Source organism: Convolutriloba macropyga, chromosome 9 (assembly GCF_964194025.1).
Source record: "Convolutriloba macropyga chromosome 9, txConMacr16.3, whole genome shotgun sequence".
Classification (NCBI taxonomy): domain Eukaryota; kingdom Metazoa; phylum Xenacoelomorpha; order Acoela; family Convolutidae; genus Convolutriloba; species Convolutriloba macropyga.
In genome coordinates, this window is record NC_134476.1 from 42,018,531 (window position 1) to 42,034,750 (window position 16,220).

The following is a 16,220-nucleotide window of genomic DNA, read 5'->3' on the forward strand; positions in this document are numbered from 1 at the left end:
GGGCTTCAAAATTTTGATTAAAAAGACCAACACGTTTACAATAATTGCTTCAAATTCGTTCCAAAGCGGTTAAACGCAAAATGATGTGCAGTGTCATAGTTAAAATAATAATGAACTCCAACCAATAATTATGTTAACTTAAGCCCGTTAGCAACAAATGAGACCTGTTATAATAGGCACAATTAGAACACATGTATCATATTATTAGCACTAAAGAGAAGAAACATTGAAAACAGTAATCAAATTGCCGCTTTCAAAAACCGAATATTTGATCAAATGGCAATTTCTCACTACTTCCAAGGCAATTTGAAAAAAATCAGGCTTCAAACCTACTCGCTTTTCCACTCCATTTACTGCTACAGTGTTATTAAAATCACCACTCCAATTTGAGCTCTCACTGACGTGAAAACGCCGAAAAAAATGTGAACCGATCTTTAAAAAAGGCAGCACACCATTACGACCTCAGCTTACAGCTTCAGCATTTACCATAAGACAGCGCCCAATACAACTCAAATTCTTTGAATTGTAAGAAACGGCCACTATAATTGTCAACTGAGAAGATGAGGGCGGCTATTGATGAACAAATGAGTAAACTCGGAAAGCATAAGAGCTGATTGTCGCTCCAAATTCGTGTAAGCAATTGGTTCACGCGGTTAAAAGCATGCTCAAAACGTTACCAAATTGTCACTTTTTGTGCTGAGGCAATATTCTTACCTGTCTGTACTTCTGTTTGGAATCATAATTCTGCAACATTTTAAATCCGTCTTCTGCCTCTTCGGAATCGGGCTTCTCATTTGACACTGGCAAGTGTGTCAGTATTTTCTGGATGTCTGGTTCAAACCCCATGTCTATCATTCTATCTGCCTACACAAAAAAAAACAAGTGCAAGGTAGAAAGAAGCCAAAAGCGACCCTGACACGGAGCCCATCGGGAACATTTGAATCGTCACTCAAAATTCAAAAGGCTTTCGTAGAATGTTAAAAGAAATAAGTGTGTGCTTTAATTTCAGAAAATAAAATGTGAAAAAAGTATGAAAACTTGCGTTTCTTGATAATGATAAACGCAAAATTAAAAATTGATGATGCCCAAGCTATCACCTTTTTTGGTACTCACTGGAAGGAAGTCTTAGCCATCATTTTTTTTTTCAAAAAATGATGATTTTCAGCAAGATCTTTCCAAAATGGCAGTTTTGCTCTATTTACCTTGGAATCGGAAACCAATTCTTGAAGATAGAGCTTAAGTTTCGATAGTTACGCATAATTGTTACTGTAACATATTTTAAAAAGTTCTCAAATTTCAGCCGCCGCTCTCAAATTTCAGCCGCCGCGACCCGAAAGAACTACGAGCGAGCGACTTCTCTCAGGATTCATTAACAAGCAGTATCAGACAGAACCCCGTCTCTTTGGTTCCTAATTTGCATTTGAGTGGGAAACACATAATCAAAGATCATTATTCCTCCAAACCAAGCAAACACTAACAAACATTTTAATTCTCAAAATCACAATAAAACAAAGTTAAGCATAAAAACTATCAAAATCACAATGAAAACCTAACAATAGAGGTATTTATACTTATAATTATATAACTCAATAAACCCATCAATATTGTCTATACCTCTCGCTGTAGACAATATTGATGGGTTGATTTGCTGTAGACAATATTGATATCAACCAATCAATACTCTCTCGCGACACAACTAGATTTTTATTTATCATAGTGGACTGGGGGGGGGGGGTGAATGGGGGTCAAACTTTCAAGATTAAGAGCCGCCCACCGTGAAATTGGCTCCTGAAACAGTTTTGGGGAATCGCATTCTAAGAGACTGTCAAGGTGTAAGAGAACTTGGATCTTCTCCGTTTGTGACCCCCCCCCCCCGCTTAGTGGGTGTATATTATTTGCAACCCCCAGACGCACGTGCCATATTTTTTTTTGATTTACAATGTAATGGCACAAGCTCTGTAATGAGGGTATATAAAGTAATGGGGGGGGGGGGGGGGCACAAATGGAAAAGATCCAAGAACTTGATGCCTTCCGAGCGTTAACTGTTTATCCCGTTTTTGAGGACGAAAAGTCAAATGGTCAGACGAAAAATCGGTCAAGTGAAAAATCGCATAAAAAAAACCACATGACTAATATAATTGCTACAAATTTCGTTTGAGAGCAATTAATTATTTAATTAGCGTTTAAAATCTTTTATCATCAAAACTATTCAAACTCTCTTTGTCTGACTAGGAGTCATAATTTTACACCAAACTTTTTTAGTCTATTCTCAAAAAGAGCTTTTCTTTAGCATTCAATGAGCTTTCTTTATTCAATGAGCTATAGTAATCCAGATGTCTTCCTTTATTGTCTTTCTATAGACACGACATTATCAAATTTAAATACTATCAAATTCACATCATAAAATTTTCTTCCGATTGTTTTCTTCCTGAAAATAAAAAGAACTTTTAAAAGCTCCTACGTTACTATTCAAAGGAATTTTTCCATGTTGTGAGCGCAAAAAATCATTCAACGTTTTCTTTAAAACGTTTTCATTTTTTGCCAACCGAAGCCACTGGGGTATCTTATTCCATTTTTGTACGCATTGACAAACAATCGAACTCAATCCAAAGTTGGTTTTGGCATTTTGTCTAATTTTGAATTGTTTCATTTGAGTATTTTGGAGACGTGAAAATAACGTGAAAATTTTCAGAATTTTCTGAACTGCTATATCATGAAATTTAATTAGCGACAATTTTGCTATTATTAGCTCAACCGGTAGGGTCTTTGTCTGGATTAGCAGATCTCTCGCTTTGTCATACTTTTTGCGTACTAAGCTCACCTTTATACCCCAGTTAATCTGTCAGTTAAGGCGGTTTAGGTTTTGTGCAGATAAATTTTGAAAAAAGATTGCCAAAAAAGATGTATGAAAGCACAAGTGATTTTAGAAGAAGAATGCGCGCGTTGAAAAGAACTTGATGTCTGATTAGGTAAATTGATCTTATAGCATGAGGCATCTTTTTTAAGGTTTTATCCAGCTGCTCATCGGTATTAAGATTTCTGTCAATTTGAATACCAAGATATCTGCAGTTTTTTGTGTTGTGAGAATTCCGTTTTCACAACACAAAAAAAATCCAAAATCAGAATTACTGCGCGAGAAAAGGATTAGTTCGGTTTTGTTTGTATTCAAAGTTAGTTTGTTAATCTCTACCAATTCTTCTGTTTTTTTTTGTAAAATTTCCATGACTTTTCCATGTAAGCTACTTTTCAGTCCACAACAGTATTGTCTGCAAATTAAATTGCATTTCGAATTGTCATCTGCGAATTGATTTACATTTCCTGTTGTGTTTGTATTAGATGAGAAATCGTTCACATATAAAAGAAAATTGAGTGGTCCTGAAACAGCTCCTTGTGGCACACCGTGATTCACAATTTCCCAATCAGAGAACATTCCATGATGTTTTACCTTTTGTCTGCGGTTGGCAAGAAAGAAAACAATAATTCTTTCGCTTCCTGGGAAAAACCATACATTTCAATTTTTGCAAGGAAAAAGTTATGCCAAATGGAATGAAACACTTTTGCAAGGTCTATAAAAAATAGCAACATTTTCTTTGCTTTGATCTAAATTAGACGAAATCGTTTCAACCAGCTCTGAAACTGCATTCTTTGCTGACTTCCTTTTTCTGAAATCCGAATTGCTGTGTTTATAATTTTAAGCTTTTCAATGAAATCCATCATCTGAGTCAGAAGGAGGCGCTCAAAGATTTTTGCAAAGCTCGGAGTACAGAAATTGGTCGATAGTTTGTGCTATCTAATTTATCACCTTTTTTGAAAACGGGTGTTACATAGGCTAGTTTTATTTTAGTTGGGAAAACTTTCTCCTTAATGCACTCATTTAAGGCGAACTGTAGATGTACGCCAATAGTTAATTTGCAAGACTTTATGAGTCGAATTGAGAATTCACCAAATCCTGCTGCTTTGTTATCGTCCAGCGAGTCAATAACTTAACAAAGTTCTTTTCTAGTCACAGTTCTGAATGTGAATTCAGGTATATTAAGTTTATCAGGGTATTTAAAAGCAATATCAGAACCTTTGAAAAACCCTAGAATAGCAAATGCTCTATTTAGACAATTAACGATATTTTTGGTTCCCTTGAAATTTCACCACTGTCTAATCGGATTTCATCAACCTTGACATTTTGCACTCGGACTGATCTTCTGTTAAATGAATTTCCATTTTTCCTTACTTGTTGGTAGTGTTTGGAAGAAATTGATGAAAACTGTTGTGCGCCTCCCTTAGTCTACTATGAACTAAGTTTCTAAAACGCTTAAAATCTTTGTAGGTCTCGCTGTCAGGACTTTTTTCCATTTATTGAACAATAAATGTTTTTGAGCGATCAAATGCTTCAATTCTTGTGTTAACCAGGGCTTAAAATTCTTAAAACTTTCTCCACTTTTTTTAACAGTCTGAACTGGCGCGTGTTTTTCAACAATTTTCTCAAAAAAATCGATGAATGAATCAAACATATCGTTGCCATTTTCACATTGGTAAATTCTCCACCATTCGGCGAGGGCAAGATCTCTGTTTAATTTAGAACGTGAGAAAAATAGAAAATTTCTCATCGTTATTTTGTCACTCTCAGATTTCAATGAGAGGTTTGATTCGAAGATAACAAGAAAATGGTCGGAGTTAAAAGGGGTTGTTGTGACATTGCAGGCAATTATCTCATCTTTAGAAATGAAACAGTAATCAATAAGTGTAAATGTTTTATCGGTACATCTGGTTGCATCCCTTAGGTAAACAACTTCTAATCCTGAATTTGACGCAAAAATGTCTAGTTTACTTTTTTCTGTCTTGTTCAGATAATTCAAGTTGTAATCCCCCAGCAAAATAACCTTATCTGTAACGCTATATGCCCCCGATAATTCGGTACTTAACTGATCAAGAAAATACTCCCCAAGACGTTTGTTTGGGCAATAAGAAACGTTAGCAAGTAATTTTCCAGCCAGAGAGTCAGTTATTTCAACTCAAATGGATTAAAAAAAAATTTTCATCAACCGTTTCAACGCTTGATTTAATACTGGCGGTAAATTTTTTTTGAGACAAAAATACCTACTCCGCCCTTTGAAGCCCCTGTCTTGTCTGATCTACATTTCCCAAAGAAAGTATGCACTGCTGTTAAAAATTTTGTTCAATATTACAATCAGTGTCCAACCAGGTTTCAGTTACAGCGACAAACGTATTGATGGGAGCTGTTTGCAAAAACTCTTCAAACTTGTTTTTCAAGCTTTGACAATTAATAAGGAAAAGTAATGGCAAATGGCTTGATCCTCTGTTTTTTAAGTAACTTGAATACTCAATCAAATTTTTCAGTTGAGGCCCTGGGTTCAATTCAACTGCAAAATAACAAACATTAGGTTTTTTGGAATAATACTTTTCAAATGTTCGCTAATGAATTTCAGTATGATTTTCTCTTCCCATAAGTCTACTGAAAATTAAAAATATCAAGAAAAGTCGCATTGTTCTATATTTCAACAAACCATCAGCCAAACTTATACTGAGTCGGAAGTAAAAATGCTTGTTTTGGATGGAAACCAAAAAAATTGTTATCATGATGATCAAAATTTTTTCCAAAGTTTTGGTTGATAATTCTCGGTTTTATTTCAGTTTCCGACACCGTAAGCCCAAGATACACATAGAAATTCTGAATATTTCTGACAAGTTTAGGTATACCATGACTGACTGATGGGCGTACTCCATCATTGATGATATCTTTCGTTTCCAGTATATTATTCAAAAAACAGTCAATATCAAAAACGCCACTCAATTCCGTTGCCACACTTTCTAACGCATCATTATATTTGTCTATGTTTTCGTTACTTTGGCTGCCACCAAAAAAACCATCTTTAACTGGTGGAATTTTGCAAAGTGCAACTTTGAGTGGCGACAGTTTCTTTATAATTTCCGACGCAGATTACATTAAAATACTAGCTGTTTCAAAACCGCTATTTCCCGAATCAATATTGTAATGTCCATCATGTATAATCAGATTTTCAATCTTGTGATAGCCGTTTTATTGTTTTACAATATTGGATAAGTCTTGCACTTTTGCTGAAGGATAGGAGTGTACAGCTGTACTTGGGCTCAGATCTTTTTCTTTAACCTGTTTTGTATGTACTATCCGAGAAAATAAGTGTCTTTGTCGATCTTGGTAAACTTTGGATAAAAGATCTTGGTTTGGTTTTGATGCTGTTGAACTTTGTTGTTGTCATGGAATTGGTTCAATGTTTTTCCGTTTACTTTGTCAACTAGATTATCAACCATTTTGTTATTTTGTTGTCGGAGGAAAGCATTTTCATCTTTAAGTTGTAATAATAATTTATTCAAATTAAATAATAATAATTTATTCAAATTAAAACATTCACATATCACGTCTTCTTTCTTCATTTTTTCAAAATCCTTCCTCTCTTAATGTACCTCTGTCATTGTTTAAAAAAGCTATGGTTTGTTTGTGTGTTTTACAAAAAGCGCATGCGACTGACTTCTTTGACTTCTTTAGCTCGGCATTAAGCTGACTTCTTTATTATTCGAGAATTAAATAAAACTGGCAAGTTTGACTGCTAAGTATTACAAAAACTTATTTATTTTTTAACGCCACAACCACTGTTCCCAATAATGCTATAATCATGTTGATGTGATCACAAAAAAGGAAAAAAATGCGTTGAGAAGTATTGCAATAATTTTAATCAGTACTGGGCCTGCATAAAACCAAATGCCGCCCTAGGTACCACAATAATATAACATAGCCGGCAGAATGCCGGAAAATAGCCGCGATAGACGCTTGTGGCCTTCCATGAATTGAAACAACTAAAGAAATAAGATAGACCAGCAGTTCTTTAATAGACCACTAGACTTTTTAGGTTAGATTCGGCCTGTCAATTTTATGACAAATACGGTCTATAAGGGGAGCTTTTTCAAAATTGATATTCAAAACCAAAAACTCAAGACTGATATTAAAGAATTAGGGCATATAAGTTTGCAACTACTTAGATGCACACTATTGATTTTTAATTAAAATGTTCATAAAATTAAAAGTTTCATAAGAGTTCAGAAGTCATTTTTTCGAGTGAGGTAAGTCACGCAATTGACCTAAAAGCAGAAATGACGTCACGTACAAAATTTTAATTGCAAAGGAATAGAAGTCAATGAAGTCAATTTCAAGAAGTCAATTCGAAGAAGTCAGGTCGTAAGAATCATCGATGGAGACGATGAATTAAAAAAAAACCACGATGTCCCCAATAACAGCCGCTATCGCTTCGCGGCTATTAATCACCAAATAGTTCAAAAAAAATCAGTTGAAATGAAATACTGAAGCATTAACCACTCGGCTATCAGGGCCTTGAGATAGCTGATATTTCAATCGCTTTCGTTTTAGCAACTGGCTTAATTTCTGAATAAGATTAATTTAGTTCACGCAAAATCAAAAAGTCAAGAGTGAAGCCATTTGAGAAATAAAATCCAACGAATAATCCAGAGCAAAACTATAAAGCAAAAGCTTTGAATAAAACAGACAAACATTTACAAAAATTGCTTTAAACTTTTCTAAGACTGCTAAGAAACTACAACGGCAGAACGACAAATATAATTTCTGCTTCGATTGATCAATAGAGTTTCCAAGCTTACAGTTACTGGTTATTATGAATGAGAACAACTACTTTGCACGAAACACTTCTTACGAAAAAATTTTCTCGATAGCAATTACAAAAAAATAATTGAACATAAGGTAAAACAACTCCTAAAAAGGGACTAAAACGACATAATGAAAAACCAACTTTTTGCTTCGATTGGTCAGGTGTTTCCAAACCTACAGTTAATGGTTGATATATTTGAGAAAAACTACTTTGGACGATAAAGTTATCTTGCACGAACCACTTTTCACGAAAGACTACGTTGGATGAAGAAAGAGTTCATACTAAAAACAAACCTATATACGTCTGATGAATTGCTCTCGACCAATAGGTTTCATTTAGAGTAGAGGTATATAAGAAAAATTCTATGAGTGCAAAAAAACAACCTCATAATGTTTCAATCCCCGGAACTCGAGGATGGCAGTCTAACATCTTAACGACTCAGCAACAAAGGCTTAAACCTCCTTTCGCTCACAATTTATGCAACAACTTCTTTTCAGAAGGAGAAAAACTGAGACCACTCAAAAATGAAGAACTTAAGTGTGAAAAAATCACCCAAGAAGTCACAAAATCTTCTAAAACATAAAACAGGCACCTTTACTGCTTCAAACTTCGGCCGAGAGCAATTAAAAAAAAAGGCTAAAAAATACTAACAATTTTAACCAATAATTTTTAAAACGTTCTCTTCATTTTTCAACGCCACAAACTTTGTTCCGAATAAAGCCATAACCATGTACACGTGATCACTGTCCCTCAGAACAACGAAAAAAGAGGTAAGAAATGTAATAAAAAATTCATTAATTTCAGTCACATCTGGCCTGCATAACAATCAAATGCCTCCCCTCAGGTGACACACTCAGTTACATCGTGAAATAGTTCTGTAAAAACAGTTGATTATGAAAAACGAATCCAACAGAACCGCACACAAATTTTGCAGAAAATAATGCAAAAAGAGAAAATAGGCCAAAATTTGTTTTAATTTAACTTCCTTAAAAAAACAATCAAATTTGAAATTTACCAAAACAACTGCACATAATAAATTTGCCAAAATGCTTCTCAAATACAATCATAAACCCACCAACTTCGATCAAATAACTCTCCAACAGCAGGCGGAGCAATTCAAATCCCACGGCAAGGTAACCTACTATTTTCATGGGGGAAAAGAACTACCAATTAGGGCCTTTAGATAGCTGATATTACAATAGTTTTCGTTTTAGCAACTGACTTAACTTCTGATTCAGAGCAACTTAGCTCAGGCAAAAAAATCAAAAAGTCAGGAGTGAAAAAGTCATTCGAGAAATGAAATTCAAATAAAGTTCCAGAACAAAACCGTCAAGCAAAAATTTTGAATCAAATAGAGACACAAAATTACAATAAATGCTTCAAACTTAGTTAAAACCTGCTCAAAGGAGACCAAAACGGCAGAATGACAAATCTAAGGTTTGTTTCGATTGGTCAATAGTGTTTTCAAACCTACACTTACTAGTTAATATAAATGAGAACTAGATTGGACAAAAATAATTTTGGACAACCTATTATTTTTTTACAAAAAAAACTTTGTTATGTAGCAGTTATTTAATCAAAATGTTCAAAAGATACAACAACTGCTAAAAGAAACTAAAACGGGAGAAGGACAAATCTAACGTTTCCTTTGACTGTTCAACAGTATTTCCAGCCCTCTAGTTACTGGTTTGTACCGATGAAGAAGTTGCACTGGAAGAACCACTTTTTACGAAAAACTACGGATGAAGATTTGAAACTAGAAATTTGAACCGACTAACGTTTGATTAACTGCTCTCGATCGACAGACGGGGAAAATTCAAAATAAAAGGTGTGTAACTTGGAAACGTTCTAGGGGAGCAAGAAGACAACCCCACAGGGTTTTGAACCCCGGATCTCCAAGATGGCAGTCTGTCATTTTAATGACTCAGCAACAAGGGTTCAGATTTCCGTTCGATCACGATTCAAGCAATCAACTCCATTTCTGAACAACAGCAACTGAGATGACTCAAAGAAATAAAGTGGGGGAAAAGTCACTCAAAAAGAGGGTTCTAGAAAAAAAAAGCGCAAAAACAATCGGCAAAAATTGTGCGAGAAAAAAAACTCAATTTTACAATAAATGCTTCAAACTTCGCTTGAGAGCAAGTAAAAAAATGCTTCAAAAAAGCCGTAATCAAAGGAAAACTAACAGCCAGGTGCAAACTTATTTCTCTCAACGAATTAACAAAATCAGTCGGAAATCTCTCTGCTTTTGTTCAGCAGTTTAAGCAAAAACACTTTTCACGTGTGGCATTTGATTTCCCGAAAACCATATTCTAAAAAGCAACTCATTGACTAAAGAAGATAACAATTACTCTTCGAGCTGTAAAAAGTGCACAACCACACAATCCACTTTCTTTGGATTGCAATAAAGAAAGAGCACCAATACCATTAAATGTGTATTATATTAGATTACATTAGATAACATACGAAATTATATATAGTATTATTAATATATATATAATACACATATAAAATATAACAGAAATATAATACTGAACTATATTGTATACTATATTTCTTAAGGTTGCATAGAACTCCGACCAATTAGGGGTTCGAAACCCCGCCACCATTGTAATAGACTGAAGCATTAACCACTGAGCTATCAGGGCCTTGAAATAGCTGACAATAGAATGCCAATTATTTTTAGCAACTGATTTAATTTCTGAATCAGAGCATTAGTTCAGGCAAAAATCAATAAGTGTGAAAAGGTCATTCAAGAAGTCAAATCCAAAGAACGTTCCAGAACAAAACTGTCAAGGAAAAACTTTGAAACATACCCGGCAGATTGCCGGAAAATAGCCGCCGTTGATTCCAATAAGCATGATTGGGATTGAACGAATAGAATATATTGAAAAAAAAAAGATTTTTGTACAAAAATATTTTTTAAGTCCGATTTATTTTGATGGCATTTCGTAGTTGAACATACTTCTGTTTCTTAGAGAGAGGCTACAGGGGCTACTATCAACACCAATAAGCATTAGAGGTGGTAACTAAGACTTATAGGAACGACGTTCAAATAGCGGGCATCTAAAATTGGGCTTTATGGGTTTATCCCGTTTCAATTTGACTTCAATTTTTTATACCGACTCTGTTCATTTTGAATTGCTTTGCTTAGCAACTGATGTTCAAATTCACTTTTAGCAGAATGAGAGAAGAGAGAAACTAGCCTAGAGAAGTCAAAAAGATTTCACGCAAAATGTCGAAAAAGCGGCAAAATGGTAAAGCGAAAAAAAGTTTGACGAAGTAAAAAAAAAAATACGAGCGCAATAATAGCCGGCTGAGAAGATGAGGGCGGCTATTAATCATATACAGACACAAAATTACATGTTCGATGTGCAGTTTCAGTTAGATTCTAAAACCATACTTCCGTTTAAATTGAAAGTTATCAAGCTGAATACTAATGTCAGCTAGCAACCGCTCAAGTGAACTTCGATAACCTAACGCACAATGACTTAATAACCGGGCTTTATCAGTTTATCCAGTTTCTTTGATTTTGCTATTTTGACTGACCGTATTCACATTGCGTAATTCAATGCATGAAAGAATTTAAAATCCATTCAGTTGAAACAGCGGGTGAAGGAAGTCAAGGTGAAAATCGTGACTTAAGGAAAACGTGCCCAAAAAGTAACGCGAATTTTAAAAGGAGAGCGCCTAAATAATGGCCGTTGAGAGGCTGACAGCGGCTATTAAAAAATTACAAAAACTACTAAAACACTAAAAACGGCAAATGACAAATGTAATGTTTGCTTCGATCGGTGAATAAGGTTTCCAAACCTACATTTACAAGTTAATAAAAATGAGAGCAACTACATTGGACAAAAAAATCACTGACGAAACTACTTTTTACAAAAGAAAACGTTGGTAGTATACAATATAATTTACCATATTATTTAATATAATTTAATAAAATATACAATCCAAGGTATTGCTGCTTTTAATTTTATTGTTATCAAAGACAATGAAACGTATTGTTTCTATTTTTACCACTCGAACAGGAGTAATTGTTATTTTCTTTAGTCGACGGCTTCTTTTTTAGAATATGATTTTCGGGAAAAATGACATAATTTAATTCTTAAAAGGCTTAATTTGGTGTGCAGTTTCAGTTACATTCCAAAGATAAAAATCATTCTAATCTGAAGACTATTAAAACAAATACAAACGCCAGCTAGCAATCACTCTTAATGATCTTTGATAACAAAACAATATGGTTAATGACAGGGCTTTATCGGTTAATCCGGTTTCTTTTGATTTTGCTATTTCGACCTTGACCGCATTCACTACATTGTTTAATTCAATGCGTTAAAAAAATTAAAATCCATTCAGTTGAAATAGTGAGTCAGATAAGTCAGGAGTCAAGCGAGAAATTCGTTACCTCATTTACAACAAAAAACGTGATTGAAAGGTATAACCAATTGAAGCCGTCAACTTGCGAAATGCTAAAAAGAAAAAACTGCTTTCAAAAAGCCGAAGAAAATTTTAAAAAATCTCTCGCTTGGCAAAAATTTTTGCCTACTTTTCACGCTCACTCTAAAAAAGCCACCTTAACAGAAAACCAATCTTTACTCTTCTCTCAACTCTTCAGGTTTCGTCACCAAGGAGACCAAAACAGTTCGCTTTCACGCATTTCACTTCCTGTTTTAAATATACTCCAACAAAATTACCGATAAAATTGACGCTCCACGAATACTCCCCTTCCGGTCGTAAAAAAGAGAGCACTAATACAATCCAAGTTCTTTGGATTGTGTAAATCTGTAGAATACCAATACTCCTCTTCGAGTAATAAAAAACCAAGAGCACCGCAATATAGCTACGCTCAGCTCAAAGCTTTAGAGCTATAAAAAAACTACTGAGAATATCTATTTTCTTTCTTTATAAATACAAGGTAAACGCCCTGGTGCAGTTTTTGGTGTTACCTCGTCCATGACAACATAGGTGCAATTCTGCAACACAAGGTATCTGTTCTCCAACACATCTATCAGTCGACCAGGAGTCGCTATCACAATCTAAACAGCACCCAACACATACCTAATGTATACATAGTACTTTTAAAAACAATAAATTACTCGGAGCTTAATGCACTTAGCTCGTTACACTTTACTATTTTAATTAATAATATGTAGTGAACATAACCGACTCACGGCGAAAAAATAGCTCTCGAACGACTGGTGGGAACTCAAATCTACTGCAGTCTATTTCCGTCGCGGGGGGGGGGGGGGGGGGTAATATAAACATACCCGGCAGATTGCCGGAAAATAGCCGCCGTTGATTCCAATAAGCATGATTGGGATTGAAAGAATAGAAGATATTGAAAAAAAAAGATTTTTGTACAAAAACACTTTTTAAGTCCGATTTATTTTGATGGCATTTCGTAGTTGAACATAACGTACTTCTGTTTCTTAGAGAGAGGCTACAGGGGCTACTATCAATACCAATAAGCAATAGAGATGGTAACTGAGACTTATAGGAACGACGTTCAAATAGCGGGCATCTAAAATTGGGCTTTATGGGTTTATCCCGTTTCTACTTCTGACTTCAATTTTTTATACTGACTCTGTTCATTTTGAATTGCTTTGCTGAGCAACTGATGTTCAAAATCACTTTTAGCAGAATGAGAGGAGAGAAACTAGCCTAGAGAAGACAAGAAGATTTGACGCAAAATGTTGAAAAAGCGGCAAAACGAGGTAAAGCGAAATTTTTTTTGTTCGACGAAGTAAAAAAAATAGGAGCGCTATAATAGCCGGCTGAGAAGATGAGGGCGGCTATTAACCACTAATAAAATTTAGGGTGAAAAAAACTCCAATTTTGGCTCTTTTCATTTGAATTTCAGTAGTGAACTGCCGACACTTGAGTTCAGTTGCTGATACTTCTGAATAAGAGAGAAATTTAGATCACGCAAAACGAAAAAGTCAAGGGCGTAAAAGTCACTCAAAAAGTCAAAACGGTCAAGCAAAAATTTTGTTTGCATAAAAAGATCAACATGTTCGCAAACATAAACTGACTAACATCGGAAAAATTGCTTTCGAATGACAGGCGGGGCGTAAATTTTTCGTTATCGATGCAAACACCTCAGACAAAGGTAGGGTTACAACATCTCCCTCCTGATTCCCCTTCTTTAACCACTAGGCTATCAGGTCCTTGTCATAATCTCTCTATCAATGAGTTTTGTCTGAACAGCAAACTTTATTTCGGAGTCAGAGCAATTGCAATCACTCAAAAATCAAGAAATGCGTGAAAAGTCAAAGAAAAGGTCAAGCAAAAATTAACACACACGTTTACAAAGACACATCGTTTACAATAATTGCTTCTCATTCGAGAGCAAAAAAGACACACACGTTTACAATAATTGCTTCTCATTCGAGAGCAAAAAAGACGTTTACAATAACTCCTTTTCATTCGTGAGCAGTTAATACTTGATTCAAACTTCGTTCGAGAGCAACTATTCTTATGATAAGATCTAACCTCGCAGCCCAGCCGGAGCTTGAAGCCTTGCTCCTCCCTAGAGAGACCTCCGATGACAGCGACCGTCTTGATGTCGAGGAACTTTCCAAATTTGATGGTCTCGTCTTCTATCTGCTGAGCCAGTTCACGTGTCGGTGCCAATATGATAGCGTATGGACCATTCTCTGCATCCTGCTCTCTAATACAAAATTACTTAACAAGTTCACAGGGGGCTTCAAATGACATCATTAGAAACTATTATATACAACTATAAGCGCTAACAAAATTTAAAGTGAAAAATGACACCAATTGCGGCGCACTTTTTATTTGACTTTTAGTAGTCAACTGTCAAAACGGTCAAGCAAAAAATTTGATTGAAAAAGACCAACACGTTTACAATAACGGCTCCAAATTCTTTTGACGCAAAATGATGTGAATAGTGCCAAAGTTTAAAAACAATAGCCGAGATAGACGCTTGTGGTGTGCTTCCATGAATTGAAACAACTAAAGAAAACATAACTGACTAAACATCGAAAGAATTGCTCTCGAAAGACTAGTGGGAGCTCTAATCAATTGCAGCCTGCTTCAGTCGGGGGGGGGGAGGGGTAGCCTAAATGGGACTAAGAAGTTCAATACTGGGATTCAAATAACCACATTAGAGGATAACATATACCACTATTAAGATTTAATTTGAAGTGGAAAATGGCACCAGTTTCGGAGCACTTTTCACGTCACTTTTAAAATTAAACTGCCACCAATTAAGTTCAGCTGCTTGAAATTGTGATTGAGAAAAAATTTTACATCACGCGAAACGCAAAAAGTCAAGGGCGCAAAAGTCACTCGAAAAGTCAAAACGGTCAAGCAAAAATTTTCCATAAAAAAGACACACAACGTTTACAATAATTGTTTCTCTACGACAGCAATTAACAAGATTAACCACCAGTCCTTTAATAGACCACTAGACTTTTTGGTTAGATTCGGACTGTCATTTTTGAGACACATGCGCTCTATAAGGAAAAAACCCTAATGGAGCTTTTTCAAAATTATTATTCGAAATCAAAAACTCAAGACTCTAATACTTAAGAATTAGGGCATATACGTTTGGCAATACTTAGATGCACACTATTGACCTTTAGCTAGTAAATGTTCATAAACCGAGTTCAGAAGTCATTTTTTTAGAGAGGTTAGGTCACAACTGACTTAAAAGCAAAACAAATGACGGTCACGCACACAAATTTTAACTGCAAAGCAGCAGAAATCACCGAAATTGAAAGTCAATTACAAAAATTCAGGTCACAAGAATCATCGATGGACACGACGAATTAAAAAAACTACGATGTCTCCAATAATAGACGCTATTGCTTCGCGGCTATTGAAAACATCAGGATAGCCCTCCGAAGGCCGAGCGTTAAACTTTAAGGACGTAGTAGGAAATGCCACAAAAATTAAAGAACAATGTATCCAGAAAATTGCCAGAATATCGCCGCCGTTGACTCAAATCGGGATCGAAACAGAAAAAGAAAAAACACAAAAGTCTACGTTTTAAAAAAGTTCTAATTCGGTGGGCAGTTTCAGCTAAATTCTAAAAATATACTTGATTAAGCTTCTAAACTGAAAGCTATTAAGCTTAATACCAATGTCAGCTAGCAATCGCTTTAATGAACTTTGATAACCTAGTGCAATGCTACTTAATGACCGGGCTTCATCGGTTTATCCCGTTTCTTTTGATTTTGCTCTTACCGTACTTACATTGCGTAATTCAATGCGCGAAAGAATTCAGTTGAAACAGACAGTCAGAAGTCAATCGAGAAAGTCGTAATCTCATGTAAAACGAAAAACGTGATCGAAAGGTAAACGGAATTTAAAAAAGGTTGAACAACGATTGAAAATGACGTCACGCATTCAATTCAGATGAAATCGCATGAACGAACAAAGCAGATTTGCGGAAATCGTCATTGACACAAATCTTGACGACGAATAAGATAACATAGCAGTACAGGTCCTGAAACAATTCAAAGAATTTTAATTGACTAAACAAAAAAACAGGACCTAGAATGGACTATGAACAGATTG

At 35.2% G+C, this 16,220-nt stretch overlaps 1 protein-coding gene across 3 annotated transcripts in view; it reads right to left on the bottom strand.

Annotated features, from left to right (window-relative positions):
• LOC142345791 (putative ATP-dependent RNA helicase DDX23) overlaps positions 1-16,220 on the bottom strand; it is a 160,511-nt gene that overhangs the window by 31,125 nt on the left and 113,166 nt on the right. For all 3 annotated transcript variants that reach the window (XM_075398148.1, XM_075398145.1, XM_075398146.1), the window contains exons 11-13: positions 14,169-14,346; positions 12,623-12,712; positions 715-864 (exon numbers count right to left, since the gene is read on the bottom strand). In XM_075398148.1, coding sequence (XP_075254263.1) covers positions 715-864; positions 12,623-12,712; positions 14,169-14,346 — 418 coding nt within the window. The remainder of the gene's footprint in view (positions 1-714; positions 865-12,622; positions 12,713-14,168; positions 14,347-16,220) is intronic.